The sequence below is a fragment of the Emydura macquarii genome, unplaced genomic scaffold (genome assembly GCF_026122565.2).
Source record: "Emydura macquarii macquarii isolate MOO-44397 ecotype Brisbane River unplaced genomic scaffold, CSIRO-AGI_Emac_v2 contig_1230, whole genome shotgun sequence".
In the NCBI taxonomy this organism is placed as follows: Eukaryota; Metazoa; Chordata; order Testudines; family Chelidae; genus Emydura; species Emydura macquarii.
The window spans coordinates 18,488,492-18,513,774 of NW_027131367.1; the positions used below are offsets into that span (position 1 = coordinate 18,488,492).

Consider the following 25,283-nt stretch of genomic DNA (forward strand, 5'->3'; position numbering starts at 1 on the left):
CAAAATAATAGAAATCTATAAAAAATAAATAATTAAAAAAAAAATCCAAGCAAGAAACTGGCATCTTGACAGTTTGCTACAATAAAGAAGACTAGAAATGCAAATTTCCTTTTTCAGTGCATGGCAAAATCAGGAAACTTAAAGTAAAAAGGCAAGTTCTAAAAATTAGCCAAAATTTGTTAATTTAGATCCTACTTAGCCCATGTACTCTAGACTCCGGGGAATGGATTTCCGGTGGGAGTTTTCTCAGTGTGTAACCTTACATTGTACATGCACCATGGCCTCCACTCTACCAGCCTGCCGCTATGCCATCAGGCCAGTTTTGTTTTTCTTTCCCAATTAATGAACTTTTAAATACCTTTTTAAAATCATACTTGTGATCTGTGACATGGTAGTCTGCCTCTTAAAGTAGTGGGGCATAATGGGTAGCTCACTGTGTCATGTGGCATGACCCTTTTGAAAGGGTCCGATTATAAAGTTTGAAAGATCTGATTGTATATACAAGGACCCAGGAGACACCAGGAGAAAGGAAGCAGCCCTGAGAGTAAGCAGTATTCGGGAGGAAATCCTATTCCTGTTTCTTTAAGGACCCTAGGCCAGGAGCCTTGCAGAAAAGACCAGGCTCTTTCTCCCAACCAGTTGGGGATGAGCAAGGAGAAGAGGGCCACCTGAAATGCTGCTTCCTCAGATATAGCAGGGCAGACTGTATATTGAATTGTACAAAGACCTGGGAGACAGCAGGGAAAGGCTGACCTGCTGAGCACCATGAAGCATGGAGGCTAATTAAAGAAGCGGGGCCAGTTGAGGGAGAAGGTGGCAAAGATCCTACGGTTGGTTAACCCAGAACTCAGCTCTAGAGAGGAGCTGAGGGCTCCTTCTTAAGGACCAGATAATCTGATTAGCAGAACCCAGTTCCAGAGGGGAGAGCCAGAGCAACTCCTGGTTAAGGAGAGTGTGAGGGACTAACTAATACAGTCCAGTTTCAGAGGAGAGCTACCTAAGGAAGGACTGAAAGGAGTAGCCCAGAGAAAGAACAGGGAAGAGTTCCAGAAACATAAACTGCTTAGAGGCTCCGGAAAAAAAGAGTCTTCTGAAGGAAGGAGCCAGAGATGATGAATGTCCCCAGATGTATCTGAGTAAGCTACTACTTATGCTTGTGCCTCTTATTAATAAATGAGTTCCTTGGAAACAGGGACGCTCTTTGTTTAGAAAGGTCTGTCTGGACTTGGTTATATAACCCAGATGATGGCAGGCAACACAGGGCTCACCAGCTGCGCCACACTCGGCCAACAGGGGGCTTACGAGGGTGATCACGTGACCCAATACCTTTTCTCATAATTGTTTGTTTTAAGACATACACCTCAAGCAGTACCAAACAGTCACAACTGTTCATGCAGTATAGGTTTCATAAGCACATGGAGCTATCGTCAGAGGCATACTATTTTTGTTTCTCTGCTACTTATTGAGATAGATCCTTTGTACAAACTAAATCTCAGGTATCCTATGGCTGTTTCCTTCAAGTGTTTTTATGTAATAGAAAGGCAGTGTCTCCCGGAAGCTTCTGATTCAGAAAACAGTCATATACAAGATTTGCACTATAACTGCTGGCTTAATCTTGATCTGTTTAATTTTTATTATACTTTTTGACAAAAGTAGTTTGTACTTCCTAATCTCTGTAAACATGGGCTGAGATCCTGAAAGAAGGTTTCAATGGAAGTCATGGGTGCTCCTGATACTCTACTTCCCAGGATCAGCAAGTGTTTTAAGCTTTATCATTTAGAGCAATGTACACTTGAAACAGGTGCTTGGTGGTCCAATCTCCAAATTATTTGCAATATTGACATGAAAGGGAACCTTTCGGGAAAGGCGGAACCTATAGAGGAAGGATGGGCTCCACCTAAATCAAGACAGAACCAGATTGCTGGCATGTAAAATTAAAAAGAAACTAGAGGAGTTTTTACACTAAGGGCTGGGGGAAAGCCGACGAGGGCAGAGGAGCACACAGTTTGGACAGACACATCCCTTAGGGGAAGATTTATTTAAATGAGATACTCTATATCTTGTTAAAGAGGAGTGGATAGAAGTTGATAAAGTACAGGTAAGAATTGAAGAGATACAGAAGAGTCCCAGTCAATTGCATCACATCAAAACAGACAACTAAATACCAACAAATTTTATAAGGGCTTGTATAGATATGCTAGAAGTCGAAATACTAAGACAGGTGAACTTGAGTGCCTAATATTAAATGAGGATATTGATATAATAGGCATCACAGAAACTTGGTGGAACTATGATAAGCAGTGGGATGCAGTAATACCAAGGTACAAAATATATAGGAATGATAGAGTAGGTCGTGCTGGTGGGGGAGTGGCAGAAAGAAACCACAAAGTCAAATATAGTAAAATCTTAAATGAATCCAATTGTACCATAGCATCTCTATGGAAGAAATTCCATGGTTGACTAATAAGAGTACAGCAGTAGGAGTATACTACTGACCACCTGACCAGGATGGTGATGGTGATTGTGAAATGCTCAGGGAGATTAGAGAGGCTACAAAAACAGAAACCCAATAATAGAGAGGGATTTCAACTATCCCCATATTGACTGGGTATATGTCCCTTCATGATAGGCTTCAGAGATAAAATTTCTAGATATAATGACTGCTGCTTAGAGCAGCTAGTCCTGGGACCCATAAGGAGAGAGAGAATTCTTAATTTAGTCCTATGTGGCTTACAGGATCTGGTCCAAGAGGTGAATATAGTTGAACCGCTCAATAATAGTGACCATAGTGTAATTAAATTTAACATCCTTGTAACGAGGAAAATACCAAAGAAATCCACCACAGTAACATTTAACTTCAAAAAGGGGAACAACAAAAATAAGAGGATGCTAGCTAAGTGGAAAGACTAGGACTGTTTATCTTAGAAAAGAGACAGCTGTGGGGGTATATGATAGAAGTCTATAAAATCATGAATGGTGTGGAGAAAGTGAATAAGGAAGTGTTATTTACCCCTTCACATAAAAGAACCAGGGGACATCCAATGAAATTAATAGGCACGAGTTTTAAAACAAACACAAGGAAGTACTTCTTCACACAAAACCCAGTCAGCCTATGGAACTTGTTGGCAGAGGATGTTGTGATGGCCAAAATATAACAGGGTTCAAAAAAGAATGAGATAAGTTTATGGAGGATAAGTCCATCAATAATGCACCCCAAGCTCTGGGTGTCCTTAAGCCTCTGATTGCCAGAGGCTGGAGCTGGACAACTGGAGGTGGATCTGGCACCTATTGGGCTAGATGGAGCATAGGTCTGACCCAGTATGGCCATTCTTATGCTTAAACAAAAGGCAGGAGAATTAATAGAAACTGGTAACCCAGGAGTGCCCCTTCCATCTGAGATGCACTTTGGAAAGGGGATGGTGGTACCAGGGAGTAGTCTGAATTATACACAGACACAGAAGTCGTCTTATCCTTTACCATAGAGGATAAGGGGACCTCTAAATTGATTGAATTAAATTTTTCTTTTAATAGAAGGGTTACATTCTGTCTTTAGTCTAACTGGATTGTCAGCCCTGATTTAAATACATATTTAGCATTAGAGTAAAATGTTATGTCAAGACGTGGAAAATTGGTTGCCCATTCCAGCCTGCTGTTGCTGCTTTTTTCCTCATGTGTCATAGATTAGGGATGTTCTGTGAAGGGGCATGAATTGATATTTTTCAGGAGGCCTTTCTTTGTTATATTTAAGGTCTACTGAGCTATATGGAAATAGTTCAACAGCATAAGTGTGACTGGTCATTGGTTCATAATATGCAACATGACCTTCTTCCTAATATGAGTTTTATTTTTGGTTTTAAACAGGAATAAAGTGAGTATATTTTCATAATTCTATATTGTAATCCTTTGCCATCAGAAATGGCAAAAGAGTATAAGTAGAACACCTACACAAAGCTTCTCTTTCAGTCACTTTGGACTCCTAAAACAGATAGGACTGACCATTTTCTGTTATTCTACATCTTGATAGGAGGTTGCTGCTTTAAAGGAACCAGAAATCAGGACCAGTACCCCCTCTGCTGACTGTGCTTGCTCAGGTTCTCTGTCGATACAGCAGCAATGAGAGAGCTCCTGGTACTGCAGCTAGACCTCTGATTGTTGCAACTTAAAGATACAAATGCAGTACAAAGCCATGTGAATTTACAATGTATTGAATGCAAGGCGACTGGAGGCTTGGCCATACTGAATAAGATTGTTAAAAAAATTAGTGTACCAATAAGGTTTAATGATCATCTAAACTATGCATTCAATGTATCCAGCAAACTTATTTCCAGAGATGCATCACTCTTCATCCTCTCACTCCCTTTTGCCCCCAAATTGCTTCAACAGAAAGCCTGATTGCGAACACGTAACAGAAGAAGTTTAGTTCCAGATTCCTGGCTCCTTTTAGGGAGGTTACATATCTAACCAGTATGCAAACATTTTCCACCTGTATTGATTTTGCAGTAGTTTCATACAGAAATTATAAATCTTTTTACTGTGATAGCTTTGTTGGAGAGCCACATTGCTGTAAGCTGTCTTGCAAATGTATCTTATTGGGAAAAGTGATTAGTACAGGCTAAAGCAGAGGTAAAAAAATTTTCAAAGTGTAACAAAGAGGGACAACGCTTTCATGTCTCTTCCTTCTCCACTCCCCTCTTACACCATCCTGCTCAGGTATTCAGTGTTTTGCTAACTGCTTCTGGAAGTATAGCCCAATATCGACAATATTGTTCTAAGAAATGATGTCACAATCCCAAATGCATAAAAAGTAAGAATGATAAAGATGTTGACAGAAACAAGTGGGGGTATCTATAACTATTGGAAGAGGAGTTACTTGTGGTATAAGCAAGTTCTATGCTTACGTCTAAGCTTGTACTTCCAAGGCATAGGTTGAAAGTTTTAAACAATCTTTACATAACATTTCTATAAACATAAAAATGAAAATGAAAAAAATGGAGGAAAGTGATAAGAAACACATTATTGTAAATAAATGTACACATTAACATGACAGTTGATCTAACAACTGTTAGGAACACAGAATATAATTACTGTATGTTGACTTGATTAGAACTATACAGAGAGAATGATCTTCCTGACACACAAATAAACCACAATGTTTTGGTTAGTATGTCTTTTTTTTCGACATCATGTTTTAAATGTTTATGTTTGCTGATTAAAATTTAGGTTAAGGTCTCGAAAACCATTGCCAAGTTACGACACTTGGGGTGTTCAGTTGCTGTAAATTTAACCCCATGGCTGACTTTTTGATGGTGCACTTGCCAAAAATGGAGAGAAGATAATATTCTGCCTTAGCCAGATGAAGTGATGCATTCTGACTTCCTGAAGAAAAAGCCTCTTGAGAGCTGCTAAAATATTTATTTATCCCAGATTCATCTTACTGAATTTGTTGTTTGCTAAAACAGACAGAACTGCAGGCCTGTGATGAGATAATCTACGTTTGAGTTCCCCCTTCATTCCTGTGGAACAATATTTCAGATACATTTTTTTCATTTTTCTTAAATATCAGGGGGAAATAATTTAAAATGGGGAGAGGATTTTGCTGAACATCTGGGAACAAAACGTGAAAAGTTGGATAAATGGCATCTTGCTGACATGTAGTTGCAGCTAGCTCAGTAAAGATCTGGTGTGATGCATATAAAAGAGTTTTTCTTAATAAATAGAGTTTATTTCATTCAAATATGTAATCCACACACAAAAATGACATTAATAGAATATTCAAATTGTGATTTAAATAAGAAAAAAGGGAGGAAGTCCCGAGCTAAGAGTCCAACAGCAACTTAATTCTGTCAGCTTGCATGTCTGCATTACAATAGTCTGTCCTTCACTAATTACTTAAGAACAGAGCCCCCACATGGGGGGTGGGGAAAGGGTACATTTTACCGGGACCTGGAGGCTCTAGGGGGCCCGGCCCAGGCTGCAACCCCCATTACCATGAGGGAAAAATTTTTCATGGCTCATGAGGTTGTATGTATGGGATGAGGGATTGTGGTATGTGTGTGGGCGGGGACTCATGCCACAAGTTTGTACTGGGCCCAAAAAACTTATGCTTGGGCCCTGCTTAACTGAGCAAGGAGATGTCGTGTTTGAAATATATATTACATTCAGGGGCTAACTATTATATTAAAGATATGGAAATATTTCATACAATAATTACAGTACGTGTAATGTGTTTCATTTCTTTAACAGAGTAAATGTCAAATGTCTAACTGTCCTTCATTTTACGATCATTTTGTTTTTCCTTACACAGTACCGTTAAAACTTTACTACTATTTTTATTCCATCCATTGCAGAGTGAATACATTCGGTGAATTTTAAATATTTACAGGCCAGATTCTCCTGTTCAGAGCATCAGTGTAAATCAGGAGTAAATGCACTGAAGTCAGAGTTACAATAGCGTAAATGAAAGCAGAATTGGGCCCTTAAAAGTTTTATAGAAATTTCTTGAAAAAGCATATTTGAGCACAGCCAAAGATGTTTTCAAGCAAAGAAAAATACTTTAAATTATATAATTTGCCTTCCTGCTTTACCACTCTGATGTCAAATGATATTTTTCCTTCATTAAATGTAATTGTGTCTGAAATGTAACTGTGAAACAAACCATTAGCAAAATGCTAAACTGTCGGGAGCAATCATTAGTTTCAAATATAGACTTAGCATTTTTCCTTTTCTGAACATTTGTAATTTTTTGCTGCCTTTTTTGGGGGGGCGGAGGGAATTGGATTGGGGGGTGGGGGGACTAAGGTATAAAACTGTAATAATTGAAGAACAAATTATGGTTTTAAAATAAATTGCCTAAAATATGTGAAGTGCTTATTATTTGTTTCCTATTTGTCTGTACAGCATCTAGCACATTAATTAAACTACATCAGTTCTTTGTCAGTATTTTTATAGCTGTGTCCCACTGACCTCAGTCACACTTGTGAACAGTCAGCAGTTCTGCAAATCAGACCTCAGAGTCCCAGAAAATGAGACATTCAATTAGCTATCTGTTTGGTTTAAGTGACTTGCCCAGTGTTGTACATGATCTCTGTAGCAGAGGTAGTGATAGAATCCAGTTGTCCAGGGTGGCATTCAGCTGTCTTATCCACAAGACCACCATTGTTCTTCCTGAAGTCACCTGTCTCATTCGCTTCATACCTTCCAGCGTTTGCAACTATAGTAGAAAGTGTGAACCTAAGACACAAGGCCTAATATGATGGGCAGGGCCTGAAGCTTAAGCTAAGGCAGCAGTTAAGTCCTGTTATTATGAAGCAAAATTAGCAAAAATTAAAAATCACAAGAACAGAGCTGGTATTGCAAAAATACACATTGCTAAAAAAATGTGAGGCACAAAACATGCAAGCACATGCCAAAACATCCTGATACCAGGAATGGTACAAATGCATTCCTCAAAGACGACAAGGACACACTGCCACCTCCAAGGTCAAAATATCAGTATAATAAAAACGGTTTTAATCAAACCATTCTGTACAAAGTAAAGGGTGGTATCTTGCCACGTCAGAGGGTGGCAACGACACACGTCTGAGAGGAAATATGAAATTTGTTTGTATCTGTGTATAAAAGTGAGGAACAAAAAGTCTTGCCGTTGACTACGTCAGTCCATTGTCATGAGCATACATGTATTAAGTGCGCCTGTAGGGTGTTTCTTACCATGCTTTATTGACAATAAACCTGGCCTGGTGCCTTCGTTACTAAAACAAATCTCTGGTCTTATCGGGTAATTCAATCATGGTTTGCTGTATTGGCTATCTACACAAAGCTGAGATAGCACACACACTAGGAGAACATACACGCAGCCAACAACTGACAACACTGGTGACCTCAGCTGCTAATCTAATAAGTAAACAAGCGGACCTCTGTAAAAATCGTAATGTGAGGTGGCCATATAACAGTGTTTAGCCCACTGAGTCATCTTCAATCCATGCATTATACTTTTCCCTGTTCTCAGTTCTGGTGTCTGGTGCCACAGCTGGTGCCAGGCAGAGCAATGGCAGGAAAACATTTCCTGGGAATGTGAAAATTGCAATTTTTAGAAGCTTGTAAATTGGCCAAACTTAAACGGGTAGATGGCAAAACACACATTCCTGTTACAAGAGTGACCCCTCTGCCAAATTTCAAGTTTGTGCTCAAAATATGGAGCCATTACCGTTGTAAAACATTTTAACATGGGCAAAATAAAACCCAAAACTTTTTTCCCCTCATTCTTGGAAATGGTTGCAGCTTTCCAGAAAAATTCAGCCTCAGGCAGACATCCAGCATGGAAAATTTCACCCTGAATGTTTAAAGTTTGGCAAATTTATAAGCAATTTAAAACAGGGTCTTATAATGGAAAGTATTAAGCAACGTTAACTATAGGTGTCTCCACCAACTCTGCCTATAATACTAATACTGTACACCTGTTATATTTTAAAACATGTGATGGAAAAGATTCATTGAGTGTCAGACTACTCCTGCTACATTTCATTCCAGATTTTATTTTTTCAGAATAGGGGGTACATAAAATAGGGATTTATAATGGAATAATCGCCTTAACTTGATCAATGATGGAGCTGGCCAATGCTATTATAATGTATAATGTAACGAGAGAGATGGAAGTCTTTCAAAGCTCCCAGTAGAGAAAAATTTAAGGTACAATATGAGGTTATTAATTAACACAAATGATGAGTTCAAATTGTTTTAGTTCTTGTGTATGGATCTGTATTATATAGACTGCCCTCGCTGCAGAAACCCTTCTTTCCATCTGCTCACGGCTAGCCGTGATGGCTGTACTTTTCTCCTTTCTGACTTCTGCCTCTCCACCTCCACTCTGAAACGCTAGTACCAAAGTCATCTTTTCTTCCATTACATGGACTATATCCGTGGTTCCAAACCTTTTTGAGTGAAAGCCCCACTAGTTAACACTAGATGAAACATGCGCCCCCTCACCAGCCATAAACACATCTTACACCTATGAACACATACAATGATAATAGTAACACTACATTACATACATAATAATAATAATAATTAATAATAGATTACTCATACCTGCGTAAGAAGCTAAGCCTTCCCTGGCACAGTCACTACCACACACACTCTGTGGCCCTGCTTCTTCCAGTCCCCGGTCCCTCGTGGTAATGGAGGTGGTGGGCAGTGCCAGGCTGGCAGGGGCTGCTCCAGGCCCCCACCAGTGCAGGTCTGCTCTGCTCCGGCTGGGCACCCAACCAGCTTTGGGCTTGGGGGGGCTGCTCCTCTTCTCCAGCTGGCGTGGAACATGGGGCTGCAGTGCCCTCTGGGGTGAGGTGGGGGTACTTCTTTGCTCTGGCTGGGCGCCCTGCTGATGTGGGGCTCGGGGCTGCTTCCCCACTCTAGCTGGTGCTGGGCTCAGGGCTCTAAATGTCCTCAATATTACTGCAATCTCACGGACCCTCTGTAATCTTTGTCCCCCTTCGCCCCCAAGGGAGTCCTGCACCTCAGGTTGGGAACTGTTGAATTATATTTGTCCCTCTTTGAATCCCTCTGTTAGCTTCCTGTCTCTTGCCATATAAAATCCAAGCTGTTGCTGCTCCTCCTCATATCTAAGTCCCCATGTAATTTTGCCCCGACGTATATCTCTGCTCTCATATCTCCCTACACTCTTCTTGCTTCCTGAACTCATCCCTTTCTTTTCCTTTCACTCCACTCCCTGCTTTCATTCTTGACTTTGTGGCTTCCATGGTGTTGCTTTCTCTGGCCTGGAACAAAGCATACTTTCTGTCCTTCAAATCCTTCTCCAAGCAAGTCCCTCTTCCCTTCCTCTCAACATTTTTTGTATTTGTCATGTTTCATATCCTTTGTAAACCATTTAAGACAGGGCATGTATCTTAGGCCAGGTCTACACTAAAGCATTAGATCGAATGCACTGCATCACTTGGGGATGTGAAAAATCCACCCCCCTGAGCGACATAGTTCAACTGACTTAACCCCCAGTGTAGACAGCACTGAGTTGACAAGAATTCTTCCATTGATCTAGCTACTTCCTCTCAAGGAGATAGATTAACTACAGCAACAGAGAATCCCTCCCGTTGCTGTAGTGAGTGTCTACACTGAAGTGCTACAGCAGCTGCAACTGCAGCGTTTCTAGTGAAGATATAATCTTACACAGCCCCTAGCACAACAAGGCTCTCATTGTGAGTGCTACTGTGATACAAATGATTGTGCCTTGCAAATCAACAGCACTGTATATATGATTTTATTAATTATAGTCAATCATTTTTGCAGAAGTGAGAAACTAAAGTCACAAAATTATTTGAATTTTGTGACGCACAAAGCAATTTTGACACATACTAGCTTATGCACATATCACACATCAGTTTCCTGACTTCGTAATGGGGATAGCAGCTTGCCTTTTGCACAGTAGCAAGGTCAGTAATGTTGGCATTGTCAAAATTAGGATGTTTGTTCATTTTACTTCAGGATCGGTAAATAGGTACACTGTCTGGCTGAAAAACTAGCATAATCCAGCCCATCAAAAGTAAAACATCCTGTCATTTTATGTGCAGGCAACAGTATTTAATCATTCAGGCTATGTTCAGAATCATCATTTCATTACATCATTACTTCTTCCATATATTTATGTCCCGTATAACTTGTATTGTACCCCTAGAGTTCATTCCACAGACAGAGGTTCATGTCCAGTAAGCATTGGTGTGTTGGTGAACCATTGAGAAATGACCCTGATTGTTTTATGTCATTTGCTTATTAATAATAATAATCTTAAAACATCTAACAAAACCCCACTGGAACTCATAGCATGATAGCACTCTTCACTTTTCACATAGTTGAGTTGGGTTGTCACACTAAATAATTCCATATGGCTTCTTCATTTACCATAGTTAGCACTAGATGTTAGATGTAGTTGCACTAGCATTTACCAGAGATGATTGATTTATGGGTGGGTCATGAGTTCTCAGAAGTTGGATGATCTGAAAACATTTATAGCATTAATCTTTAAAAACCAGAAACATCGTATTTGTGATCACCGTTTGCATAATATAGAACTGGGGGCAGTGGAGGGGCTGTCACTTTTATATACGTATATGTATATGTATGTAATTTGTCAAGAGTTGAACTTGAAGTTGAGCTTTACTTCAAATGATTAACTTTTGTGCACTCATTCAAAATGTTTTTGTCCTCCAGGTAGTTTTCTTTTTAAGGGGAAGCCAAAAATATTAATGTAGACTATCAAAGCTAATGTAAAAGGGAGTTTGCCATTTTAATTGTTATTCTGAACCTTCAAAAATCAAGACTAAAGCACCTGCAAAAACAGACTGTAAATACTATGCTTGGTATGGTCTCGGGCATCCTTTCAATCCTTCCTTTTCTTTTATACAGTTCTTTGAGATTCCCTTTGACTCGAATATGAACAGGACAAAAAACAGACCCCTGGTGCGAGGACAGATCAGGTAAGAGTGTGCACACCTGGTCCCTGTAATGAGAAATGAACCCATTTTTCCTTTTATGTGTCTTCTCCCTTGGTCTGTTTAGATAAGCAAATATGTCAACGTGCAGATAAAAGACTAAGAAAGAGATGCCACTCTGTGTTTTGATAACTCTGAAAGTTTATAATTGTCACGTGGGGAGTTAGTCAGAATAATGAATTATTCTTTCAAATATTGCATAGTGGTTATTGCACAAGGACCTTTGTAGATGTGGTAATCAAAAGTTACCATTTGCATGTGTTTTGTGATGAGCCCATGTAATCTCTCAGACAAAAACAAACCACTGAGCTTTATATAGAAACAAGCAGCCGATCCTAACTGTTGCCCCCTTACGTGCCAAATAAAAATTGTGATTCCACCAAAATCTATTGTTAAAAAGAACAGGGAATCCATCTAAATCTGCTGAGATGATTTAACATGGGGCTTTGTAAAACTGCTAGTCCATCACTAATAAAAGAACTAAGGGCATGTCTACACCACAGTCTTAAATCAACCTATGTTAAGTCGACATACAGCGGTGGCTGAGGTCCACACTACCTCCTTCTGTCCTCACTAGGAGCTCTTCCGTCGACTGAAGAGGGGCAGTGGTGGCGGAGGGGAGGGGCGCTAAGAGCCAGGGCTCTCAGCTCTGTGCTCCTCCCCGCCGGGAGCCCAGCGGTCCCCCAGGGTTCTTGTCTCCCGCACCCAGCTGGGAGAGGTGGGGGCAGCTACCCAGGGCTTCTTGCCTCCGGTAGGGAGATCCACACCCAGAGTCCGGTCGGCTGCTGTGCTCTTGTGGGGAGCCGGAACCCCCGGGGGCATCTGAGCTCCCTGCGGGGAACCTGGGTCGCAGCCTAAGCCGGGAGCCTGGGTCGCAGCCCGGCTTGGATCAGAGACCCAGCAGCAGCCCATCTGGGGAGCTGGGAGCCGGTTTTCTTGTCAGTTTTACAGTTCCAAGACAAGACAGCCAACAGCCAATGTCAGGAATATGCAGTGTCTACACAGACACCGTATTGCCCTAACTACACTGACATAAGCCCTATGTCTCTCATGGAGATGGAGTTATTATGTGTGTGTAGTAGGGCACTTACATCAGTGGGAGCAAGGCTGTAGTGTAGACACTGACATAGTTAGGTTGCCATAAACTGCCTTATATAGACCAAGCCTACATCTACTAACCGGAAATCAGGATGGAAGAATGGGGGGGGAGGGACGGAACAGAGTGGCATCAGTGAGGTAGAGAGACCAATGCCCTGATGAGGGGCTCAACCTTCACACCCTGCTGCTGAGAAGACGGGGAGGATGTTCGGGTCCCTACTTGGATGCTGTCCATGGATATTGCTTTGGCCTCTCTCATTTTAGTGTCAGACTAATAAGCACATGGTAAATTTAAAGGGCGTTCCCTTTGTTTTCAGTAGGAGCTGCTGGGCACTGAGCACTTCTGAAAATCTGGCCCTTGGTTTCTAAGCATCTTTCTCTTAGGAAGGAGCTATGGTTGAGAAAATGTTTAGTTTGTAATGTCTGGATTGTTTGTCATTGCTGTTTGCTTAACCTTCATTTTCTGGTGTCTAAGCACAGTACTCCTCCGATACACACTAGGTACCACTGAAACAAGTATCTGATTACCAGACAAAAATGACATTAAGATGGAGTTATGACTGAGAGTATGTAGCAGTAACTTAAGATAAAAAAAAAAAGTTACAGGAATGTTGTAATTACCCAAACCGATCATGTCTGGGATCTAAAGCACTCATCAGACGATCAGGGTTCAGGCCTGCAATCAGACTGAACTATATAGGGTAAATCATATAGAATGGCATCAGTTTACATGGTAACCTTTGTTATGTTCTGTACATTAAGTTCCCAGAAAGAGAGGAAACAAACCCACATACTTAGGGTATGTCTATATTAACGGTGGCACTGGCGGCACCGGCAGATCGATTCTGCGGGATCGATTGAGCAGCAGTGGAGACCCGATTGATCGATCCGGAGGTCGATGCCGTTAATCCACCCCCGCAAAAAGAATAACGCTGCGTCGACGAGAGAACATTTCCCGGCGGCACAGTGTAGTGGGGATGCCATGGTAGGTAGAACTTAGGAAGTTGACAGGAGATATACAAGATGCTCTATGTAGCTTGCATATCTCCTGTCAACTACTGCTGAATTTCGCGGGCAGTGTAGACCAAGCCTTAATTAAATCTCTATTGAATTTTACTTAACCTTATACTTTGGATGGGAAACCATTTGAGCAGGAGTCACTCTGCAGCAAACAACAAAATTGGGAGACATCCCAACAATCTTCTAACATGCTCACCCTACCTCATTCACTGAGCAAAGTCCCATGTACTAAGTGTGTTTTCCTAGGAAGTGCTGACGTTGCAGTCAGACACTGGCACTTAAAAGGAGCACTGCCATGCTCACGGCACCGCAGCAGCAATAGTGTGCACATTACAAGCGGAGACACAAACACTCAAGAAGCTATGAAACTTTACACATATCTGGCATTCAGATGTTGAATAGTGATTTACAAAAGATGGCTGCCTTTAAAACTTGTGTGTGACTTTTACATCATATCCTTTGTATTCTTCATGAGAGGACAAAATTCTCTCTTCTGAAATCAGTGCATGCCAAACATTATATTCAGATTTGCAGAAGGGTTATATCCAGTTAAACTTTTCCTCTTAATTTGTAACAATAAACACTTAGATTTTTTTAATTTGAAAAGAAATTTAGACTCATTTTTCTCCTTTTCTGTTAGTTCCTCTCTGTCCCCCTTCTCCTCTTGCAGCATTTTAATGATCTTATTAATGCATTGTGTATGCATTCATTTACCATTTGAGAAAAAGTGAATGGAGCACATTGCTATTTTGTAGAATGCCCATAGGGGGAGCTGCTAAAAGTTACCCATATAAAAGCTCATATTATCCTTTATAGAGTGCCACTTGATCTTTTCTGTTTTCCACTGGTAAATCATAAAGTCAGAATAAAACCTGAGATGGTGACGTCTTAAGAAAAGAATTTTATAACATGTGTCATCTTCTGCTTTCCATTTACCCCACCTGTAAATACAAATAAAAAGCTAGCATCCCATGGGGCTCCCGTTTGAAAAGAAACTTAAAGCAGCCCTGATTTCTGTTTGTATGTCTGTGCAGTTTCTCAAGGATTGGGTTCCAACTTCTTAAAAAACACTACACCTTATTTGCAAATTTAAACTGAAGCCCTGATTCATAAATTATTCAGCAAACAATTTTAGTATAGCATTTCCATGATTTGTGCCAAGGATTATTTATAACAAAATTATGTTTTCCCTTAGGGTTCTATGAACAGTTGGTCCTATTTATTTCTGTGTTTTATCCATCACCTTTGGAGGACTGGAAAAAAGTGATGGATGAAATTACAAGAAAATTGAGACAAAATAGTAAAGTGAACCCTGAGGCTAAATTCACTCTCATTGTAAATAGTTGGAGTGCTTCGATAAACTTGTTCTGATTAGTTCTGTAAGATGGTGCTAATTAAAGATTCCTAAAATTAGTTAATTTTATTTAAAAACACATTTTAGGGAATATTGTAATGAGGATGTCTGTCAAGCAGAGAGAGACAAATTCACACCCCCTATATGCTAGTATATCTCTGTTGATTTCAGTGCAGCTGCAGTCACTTATAGCAGGTCTGTATTTGGCCCAGTAACTTGAAAAAAGGGGAAAAGCTTCATTTCTTCATCCCAGTCATACTCATTAGAGAGTTTTGTATCACTCTATATTAGCATTACCTATAATATTCTGGACCCAAGTTAGCATAGTTAGGAAACCTTTTTGAAAATTCTTGATTTAGGGAGAGCAATTTGTTTTACAAGTGTCCAGCATCCTTAAATGAACTTCACTATTGTCTGAGGGCATCACAGATTGGAAAAATCATATTTATCATACTTTAAACTTTCTTATCTTTCTTCTTTTTTCTTGCATATTCCCTTCCACCACAAAATGATAATGTTTGGGACCTCATGTAATCAGTCATCAACCTATGTACCTGACTGTCAACAGCTAATTTAAAGTTATTTAAAGTGTCACTTACCTTGAATGATGTTGACCTAATTCCCTGCAGATCTTGAGCATGTAAACCTTAACTGAGATTGTTTCTTCAGCAATGTAGTGCAGTAGAATAATTCCGTGCAAGTGATCAAACAATGTTAGATTTTGTCACATATTCCCTAGTGTTCTTTGAAACTCTTTCTTTCCATACCGGTTAAATAAAATTCTTAAAGACAAGTCAAAACAGACGAGACAGAGATGGATAAATTGTATTTAAAAGGCTGGTGTCTTGGCTCTGGGAATGGATCCAAAAGTTTTGGGCGTGTGCGCTGAGTTCTTTCCCATATGCTGAAAATGTGTTTAAATCATTTTTGGTCTGAGTTCGACTCTCTTTGGTTGCTTTTACACTGAAGCATTCAGCACACATTTTAATTCTGTTCTGTTCTAGTCGTTTAGCTAAGCATCCAAGTGCAAACTAACTAATCCAGGAGAGGCAGCAGTACTCAGTGATCTTCTATAGTGTGCTACAGTTCTGATCGGAAGGATTCCCTTTTAGGGATGAGAAGGGAGGTAAATCTGCACACCCTGGTTCGTGCGATCCTTGGCCTCTGTGCAAAGGCTCTTAATAGTGGTTCCCAAATGGGATGGTGGCTTTGACATGGACATCAGCCCACTAAGGAGCTGCCCTGAGATTACAGATTTACTTTAGAGAGGTTATTGAATTGAGAAAACCATCCTCAATCACTGCCAATTTGGACAGGAATGAAACCGGTACCTAAAAATCAAAGGCCCTCTGTGCTATTATCTTGAGCCATCCAATCCCCAGATAAGCCATTTGTATTCTGTGTATTTACTGTAAAAGAGCTAATGGATTAAAGGGATTTTAGAAAATTGTTTAGTGTGTTAGAGAAATGATTACTTCAGTGTCTCTCTCCCTCATATTTTTCATTGTGACCTGTTTGGGGTTTCTGTCCCACCTCTAGGCCATAGCAGGTTAAGAAAAACTGTGTGCGGCGGGGAGGAGGGAGGAAGGAAGGAGTAATTGAACTTGTTTCTAACATTTTCCACCATCCTGCTCTGCATGTTTAAAGTAATCCTACTTCCTGAGCGTCCATTAAAAGACACGTAGAGGACACTTGGTTATACCCATTTACCTATATGTCCACTTTGCTTCTAAGGTTTCATGGGGCCCTTGCACTCACTCCTCCTACCGAGTTCTGAGTGCTTGCAATTCCTATTGACCCCAGTGAGAATTCTCAGCAATTCACCAGAGAGGGCCCGTGATGGCGAGATTGTCTTATGGAGTGAAGATAGTTTTCCACCATTATTCAGTCTGAGCATGACTGAGAATAGGGTTTTTCTTTGTCCTAAATTTGAAAATTGCGTTACACTGGTTACATTGTAAATGTGTTTAAATTGGGTGGTGGTGTCCTGAAGGTTACAAATCATAGACCAGACAGTTCTGTAGAACAGTCTTCCTTGAATGGTGAGTGGGCTGTGCAGATAGGATCTCTGGGACGGTGATGTTGGTAGGAAGAATCTTCCTCTGTGCTCACTGGAGCACTTGCAGAGCTACTCCACTGCAGCTAGCACGATCCAGTGGCTGAAACAGCTGCCCATGGATTCAACATGCCCAAGCTGTGAAATCTCTGGCCTGGCCTTGCAACCATCCAAACAGAACATGTGGTGAGGCATGAAGCCCCTGTTGAGCTGCAGTGTGTGCCACGGGAAGCACACATGTATACTCTTTCACAAGCCCCAAACCCAGACCCCTGCCCCTTGCACTGAAAAACCGCACTGATTTTGCCCCCAGGAGACCTCTGCAAGAACTCGTCGGTGGATTTGCCCTTGGGTATGTCTACACTGCCATAAAAGCCCCATGACTGGCATGTTTCAGTTGATTCGGGCTTTCAGGTCTATAAAATTGCAGTGTAGACTTTCGGGCTTGGGCTGGGTCATCCTTTCGCAAAAATAACAAGAGTAGAACTGAATGCAGCAAGCCACTAGGCACTATCCATCATCCTACCCTGCCCACGTATCCTCCTCCCTAGTCAGAGTCCTCAAGTCCTATTTGGAAACACAAACAACCTAAAATGTTCCTCATGCTTGGCTGCAGTGTTAAACTCATTGAGCATATTTATGTTCTGCATTATAAAACCACTTATTATTATTTTTCCTGCTGTGACTTGGGTTTATGTAATTGATGGGGAGAATTTCCACACACACAAGCCTTTGATTTCAATGAAATGGCAGCAGCCTTCCTTTTTAGTTTCCTGGTAAGTATGATTTATCCCATACTTTTTTAAGACAATGGATTTGATTTTCTTGCACATTAGTTTAAATAAATCTCTTAGGCTAGCACCAGCAACTGAATTGGTTTAGTTTCCCTTTTTTAGTAAGACGAGCATCCTGATCCATTGTAAGTTGAAGGTGACTGTATTGACTTTCCTGCTACTACATAGTCATATATACTTCATTAAATAGCAGCTGTTTTCATGCACTACTATACAGTTGAACTAGCTATGCTAAGCACTCATAAAAAGCTAATAAAGGAGCACATTTCTCTAGGAGAACAAATTTAGGTTTTCATCTCTAAATATTACCAAATCCTCTCTTCTGAATAATTTACTATTTCAGTGGTTCCTGATCCCTTGTACACTATCAGTGCTGGTACTTCAGGTTTCTGCAACTGCCACCATTACACTTGCATAGAGTCTCATTGACTTGGGATTCTGTTTGAGGATAAGGGTGCCGATTCCATTGTGGGATTGGAGCATTACACTCCCCCCACCAGCTCCACCTTTAATTACATGGCTCTGCACCAGGCCATAAAGCACAGCGCATGCTTGCTTTGCAATGCCGATTTGGACCAGGCTGGGTTCTACTGTAGGTCAGGGTGCACTGCGTGGCAGCTGGTACAGCTGAAGTCCTAGAATTGCCTCAAAAGGTTGGGAACAATTGACCTATCAGGCAAGTAATAATTAACTTAATTTAATATAGGTACTTAAAATACAATTGGAAGCTAATCTGCAAAACATTTGCACTCTTGACCCTTGCTTTTTCACGTGTGTTTTAATAAACTCCAAATTCTTGGTGCTTAATTTGGCAGAAGACACTACTTAACCAGAAGTTCATGCCACAACCCTGATAATGCCTCAGATATTTGCAGAAATTAATTAAATGTTAAATTAGTTTGATAAATATTTTTCCTGGGACTTTTATTACCCCCTTACTTTTGCAATGCACTAACAGCTACGTTCTGTATTTTGTCTTCTTGGTTCTTGCAGCAATTATTAACAGTTGATACTATTATTAACACGCAAAGGTTTTCCACCTTTTGACATTTATGACTTGAGCACCAACTTTGACCAGTTTAGCTCTTAAACCCACAGCTTTGGAGAATCAAACAGAAAAGACCTTCTGTCCTACCAGTCTATCAATTTGAATTGATTGGGTTACATCATCCAAGGAACAACTTCACCATTTCCAAGCTGCTGCCAATACAAACATTTGCAATACATTTGCGAATATATAGGCTAGGGATTGCATAGACTGGTGGAACACTCCAATGGGTTTGATTTTTCTGTATTTATTTAAGATTAGATCAGGATCCAGAATTGGTAACGCTCAGCAGCACATCAAGCCTGATTCATCAATGTATGGCTTTTCACTGATTTGGTTGTCTGTGGCAGGTCTGCTAACAGTAAAGCAAAACAAGACAATGCTGAAGAAATGTGATGTGGGTTATAAACCCATCTCTCCTCCAATTAATATGTAATGAGAATGATTCTGTTCTCACTAACTCCTGTGTAAATCAGGAGTAACTCAGCTGAAGTCAACTAAATCACATCGGTGTAAGTGAGAGAAGTATGACCTTGGTTTACACTGAAACCTGCACTAAGGATTTAGCAATCCACTATCTTAAACCAGCATTTTAAAGTTTCCTCAAGGTTTCCAGTATAATTTTGGTTCCCATTTAAAGTTTAAATCTTTGTTTAGATGGCTGATTGTTCTGGTCCCTTGGGTGGTCATTTCAGGCAGGTTTCACTGTATTTAAGTTAAAACAAAAACTCCATAAATCTGTAATTCTTCAGAAATAATCACTATAAGAGATCAGATGCTTATTTCCCTCAGGAAAACATTCCAGTGTTTTGCTTAGAAAATACTTCATTTTAAAGGGACGGCCCTGAGATCTTTTTAAATGATAAAAATGTTACTTTTTTCAGTGGGAGGTTTTTTGTCTTGTTTAAACAGAGCACAATTCAAAGCAGACACCACCACGGCAACCTTTTCGAGCAACTTTTATGCTGCTTGTATGCAACCTTTTTTATTATTATTTGAAAACAAGTAAGTGCATTTTCCTCCTGCTGGGTTCCTTTTCTTTCCCATGTTTTTCAGAAGATGGGGAAGTTGGCATCGGCTACATTTGGTAAATAAGAAATAAAAAAGGCAGCTTTATATTTTTGACATGTCCAATTACTTGTAAAAATGTAGCCCATGCATTCTAAGCAGCAGGGCTCTTCCCCCCCCCCCTTTCCTCCACCGTCCCTTAATTCTTTCCATAGCCACGTCATAGAGAATGAAGGGGGGATGGGGAGAACCTCAGGGCTAACAGTTTAATGAGAATAAAACCCACATCAAAGGGTGGACTAATGGAATGATATAATGCTTGCTGTGTCACTTTCCCAAAGGGACTATGGATGACAGTACTTATATTTCAATTATCTATTCACTGTGTGCATAAGATGTTGATTAAATAGTTCTAAGGTATTAGTCCTTTTGTAGCATTTATAGAAAAATGTTGATACTGCACATTATCCTTATATCAAAATGTATATTAGCAGAAAATTATCTATTTATACCTCCATATATGTGTTGTTTTTCAGAGCAATAAACCCCCCCACCCCCCTTTTTATTAACTCCAGCATTACATTCATTTTGGTTAAAAGGAAGACTGCAGAAGTTACTAGCTATTCAGCTTGTGCCTTCAGCTAACTCCTCGGAAGAGACATTCCTTTGTAGGCAGCTCTCTGTTTGTTAAATATAAATTCTGCGGAAACACTTGACCCCTCACGCCTTGCTGCTTTTCAGTTCAGCTGTGGGGCCTTTACCACCGAATTATTTATCAGAATCTTTAATTGCATGTGGGACAGTTGATAAATTTGAGTACATTGTACATCACATCACGTTAGGAAACATCCCAGATGCTCATGTATAAACCAGGAGTCACGGTGCATTTGGCTAAATAGTTGCTCCATCTGCTTGTGAGGAACGCTACAGAGAGTGATATGGACTCCTAATGGAGTTGTTTTATCCTCCCATGTCAACTCCACCCCAGGGGGTAGAACACAGTTAACTTGAAGGAGCCAAACCATTGTATATTAATCCTTCTGATTTTGTGTTCAATCTGAACAGACCTTTAGAAACACTCTAGTTTGAGCTGTTCGATTTTTAAAAACTAACTTGTGGCAAACAGTTTACTTTGCCTCAGAGACGATTGTTGAAATGGATTTTCACAATCTATCCATTACGGCACATAAACAAACAAAAACAAAAATATATTGTAAAGCTCCATATCACATCTTGTCTAGAGATGTTTCCTCCTGGCTTCCCTTTACTGAGTGTCAAACATTTCAGATTCATGTTTGTAAATTTTGGTTTAACACAATCGAAATCCTAACACTTTATTCCCTTTTAATAGTATTGAACCTTATCTGGTTTAACCACAACAGCACCATTATTCAACATGTGCCAAGTGTTCCAAGAAATGTCAGTACTCAACAAGTCCATTACAGAGCTGCCTGTGATTGTAAGCTGTTATACTTTGAATTCTGTTTACAGTAAGTCATGTTAAAAGTGCATTTCTTCTATAAAGGACAGAGTTTATCAAGTCTTTAAACAAGGTATAGCTTACACGTTATCAACTTGGCAAGTCAGATAGCAAGGGTTTTTTTTCTTATACTTTAATTAGCTTTTGCTGGCATAGTCCGTGCTGTTCAGACTGTATGACTAGAGAAGCTGCATTCCTGAGGTTATGATATGCAAAGAGCCTCTCTCACATTTTGTTTGAAACTGCTTGATAAGGACATAAAATCACATGGAATATTTCGTTATAAATCAAAGGGTAAGTGGAGGCAATCCACAGTGATTCTCATGGCTGTAGCTGCAAGCTGATAGGATGTTATATAGTCACACACGGGTGTTGGATATTCATTGTTTTATTGTTGTATTTCTTCAGATAAGTCAAATATAGCTCTAGATGCCAATCCTATGCTGTGGACACCTATCTCAAAGGTTAAAACACACAAAATAATACGTATGGTTGGTCATAAATATAACTAGCCCAGCCCTCAGTCCATTCCTTCAGTGACAGCCTGAGAAAACAAAGGAAAATTTGGGAAGATTGCCTCATTACACTACTCATAGTGCAGTGTCCTGGTGTTTTCTGCATATCCCAGCAGTCATTTTAGAGGATGTTTGTAACTTGCCCCCATTCTACATCCAGCCGTTACTTACAGAGATGAGACATTTTTGCTGCTGTTTCTCAGGCGTTTGCATGTTTAATTTTGACATATGTAGAAGAGGAGCTGTTAGTTCAGACCTGTTAATAGCATTGAAAGACCTGTTGAAATGGTTCTTGCTGTGTCATTCTGGAGCCAAGTCTGACATCCCTCAAGTCATTTGACTCTGTCCATCCCCACTTTGATTGCAGCAAATGTCTCAGCACTTTTTGGGGAAACTTTTACATTTTTTGCATGAGTGAGCTCATGTCACTCCTGCTTCTGCCTGACTTAAGCTCCGAAGCATATTTTCCTCTTTCATAGACACCCAATAGTGGTGTCTCCAAGGTAATTGTCCGCTCACCAGCTCTGCTGATCTTAAATCAAACTATGTTTAGCACAGGTAAAAAGTAGAGAAATTCACAATCAAAACTGCATCGCAAAATATAAATACAGCTAGGTTAAGCAATGTAGAAAGTGTAGGTTGTAGGTGTAAATACAGACTATTGTTGTACCTTATTTAGGAGAAAGTTCTCTGTCTCAATCAGCTGCTGTTAGCTTGTCTTACACTCATAGGTTCTGGGACAGTGAATCTCAAAAGCTAAAACATATCTCTCTACCAAAGTGGATATTTTTACTTTATAGGAAAATCAGGTTCCTTTATCATCTCATTTCTCCGCACCCCATATCCAAAGAATCGGGGAGATCTCCACACTCAAATTATTATGGGTTGTGTCTAATGCACACTATCAAGCCGGAAGTAACTTGATCAAGGCCACTCAGAAGGAGAATCAGCACCAGAGGTAGCTTTAAAAATCAGTACAAATCTTTATAATGAATATGGTATCAACATGATCTCAGCACAACAACCAAGATTAGGATCTGTTTGAACTGTATTCCCTCCATACTGTAGTATGGTTGTAAAACATGGATACTGTGCCACTCAGACTGGGCAAAACTGGAGGCTTTCCACATAAAATGCCAACGTCGTCTATTGGGAATAAAGTGGAATGACTTCATTCGTAATGCAGACGTTTATGGTCGCTCCGTCTACAGACTGCTGGGGGCCATTGTCTGCAGCCGGCATCTTACACTTTTCGGACATGTCACCAGTATGTCATGAGACATTCTGGCGAATGCCATTCTCCGGGAGGCTTGTAACATCTGGGATAAAATTCCACCAACTAAGGGATGGCCCAGAGGCAGACTCCCTATTACATGGGTGCATCAAGTCTGTTCTGACATTGGACTTTTGGCTCATCAAGCCCTTACGGCTGCACAGGAACTGATCAAATGGCAACCGATCGCTATGGCTGACCATTCGGCTAAGCATTGAAGAAGAGACGTTTATCCTGTATTCAATACTCTAAACAATATCTCCTTCCATTTTTTGATGGCTTTGTCTTTTCTTTCTTTATTCTGCTGCTGTATTCTAACATGTATATACTCTAAAGGCAAGTCTACATTACTGCATATTATCCTGTTTGAACACAACTGTGAACAACTGTGTTAGATGACACAATATGTGCCTGACATAACATGCTGAACATGGTTTGTCCTGGTCTACTCTTCTTGGTAAATCATAATCAGCATCATGTCATCTAACATGTTCATAATTCTGTAATGTAGACAACTCCTATAATAGTAGGGCCAGAACAACAGAACTCACTTGATTCATCCTGACATCTGCCTCTTGCTGGAGTCCTAACTACGTCTTTCCCATGAATGATATTTTAATCTAAACCTGCTCTTGATTATCAGTGGGGAAAGTGGCTTGACTATCTCCCTTTAATAATAACTTTTATATAACTTTTGTCTAATCTATATTTATTTACATAATACCTTTTATCCCAAGACAGTCAGCTCTAGGGTGGAGCACAGCAGCTGCGTAATAACATTACACAATACTGTAAGATAAGAAATGAAGAGTATCCACTAGAAAGTGCAATGGGGATTTAGGTAGGCAGAATGTAGCTTCCTTACATTGTAATTTGACCAGATTCCACTGTTCATTTGCTCTTACAGCTAATATCTAGCATCTAGATTTCCCTTCAGCTTTGGACCATTGCTTCTGCCATCTTCTGACACTGTAAATAATTCCCTTCCTTCATTTTATTGAGCTCTTGAAAGGTTTTATAGTTTCTGATCTTATTCCTATTACAGCTTCTAATGGCTCACCAACATTTCTGCTGATATTTTTTTTAGAAAAAAATTGATAAATATTTGGCAGTGCGGAATTCTCCATCCTGATCAGCTTAATGCAACTTCTTGATCCATTGCTTTCTAAGGGCAAGTTACTTTTTTCTGGGGGCTCAGCAGAAGTGTGTGTTGAAGTGATTGTAGGATAGGATCCAGATTGAGGGGAGAAGGTTGCTATTTTGAGAGGACATATTATCCATTTTGTTGTTTGTCAGCTTGCACCTGGTTTTTAAGTGAATAGAAGATTGAGATTTTTTTAAATAAAATGAGTGGATCATTAGTTGCCAGTTTTGTTAGGTTATAAACCAGGATTTAGTTTAAATATTATAGGGGCATTTTTCAAATTTACTGTGGATTTGACTAGTAAGCACTTTAAAAAAAAATATTTACATTTTCCTGACTGCAGGGGATCTGTGAATATTATTCACCTTATCATTCCTCTCTATCTACCAAAGACATATAACTAGGTGCATGCTAACTGTCTGCAGGGTTGCTAAGAATTGTTATGATTAGCGTTATGGTGTATATAGCAAATGTAATAAGAACATAAACATTTTAGAAGTATAGATCTTTTTTTTATTTTTAATGTTGTCTTTCAAATAAAGTGACACGGCCTTTTGCAGTTTCTGTTTTATAACAAAGGACAGACATCATAAGAAAGCAAATTTATCTGAACATAAGAGCGACCACAGACTGGGCCAGTGTTCTGTCTTCTGACAGTGGAGAGTGTCAGATGCTTCAGAGGGAATGAACAAAACAGGGCAATTTCAAGTGAGTCATCCCTTGTTGTGCAGTCCCAGCTTCTGGGATTTGGAGGTTTAGAGACACCCGAAGCATGGGTTTATCTTCCTGACTATCTTAGCTAATAGCCATTGATGAATCTATTCTCCATGAACTCATCTAACTCTTTTTTGAACTCGGTTATACTTTTGACCTTCACAACATTCTGTGGCAATGAGTTCCATAGGTGGACTGTGTATTGTATGAAGAATTACCTTTTTGTTGGTGTTAAGTGTGCTGCCTGTTAATTTCATTGGGTGATCCCTAGTTCTTGTGTTATC

General features: G+C 40.0%; 1 protein-coding gene across 1 annotated transcript in view; it reads left to right on the forward strand.

Moving 5' to 3' along the window:
* COX10 (cytochrome c oxidase assembly factor heme A:farnesyltransferase COX10) overlaps window positions 1-25,283 on the forward strand; it is a 139,947-nt gene that overhangs the window by 85,334 nt on the left and 29,330 nt on the right. The window contains exon 5 of the mRNA XM_067547700.1: window positions 11,410-11,480. Within this exon, the coding sequence (XP_067403801.1) occupies window positions 11,410-11,480 (71 nt within the window). The remainder of the gene's footprint in view (window positions 1-11,409; window positions 11,481-25,283) is intronic.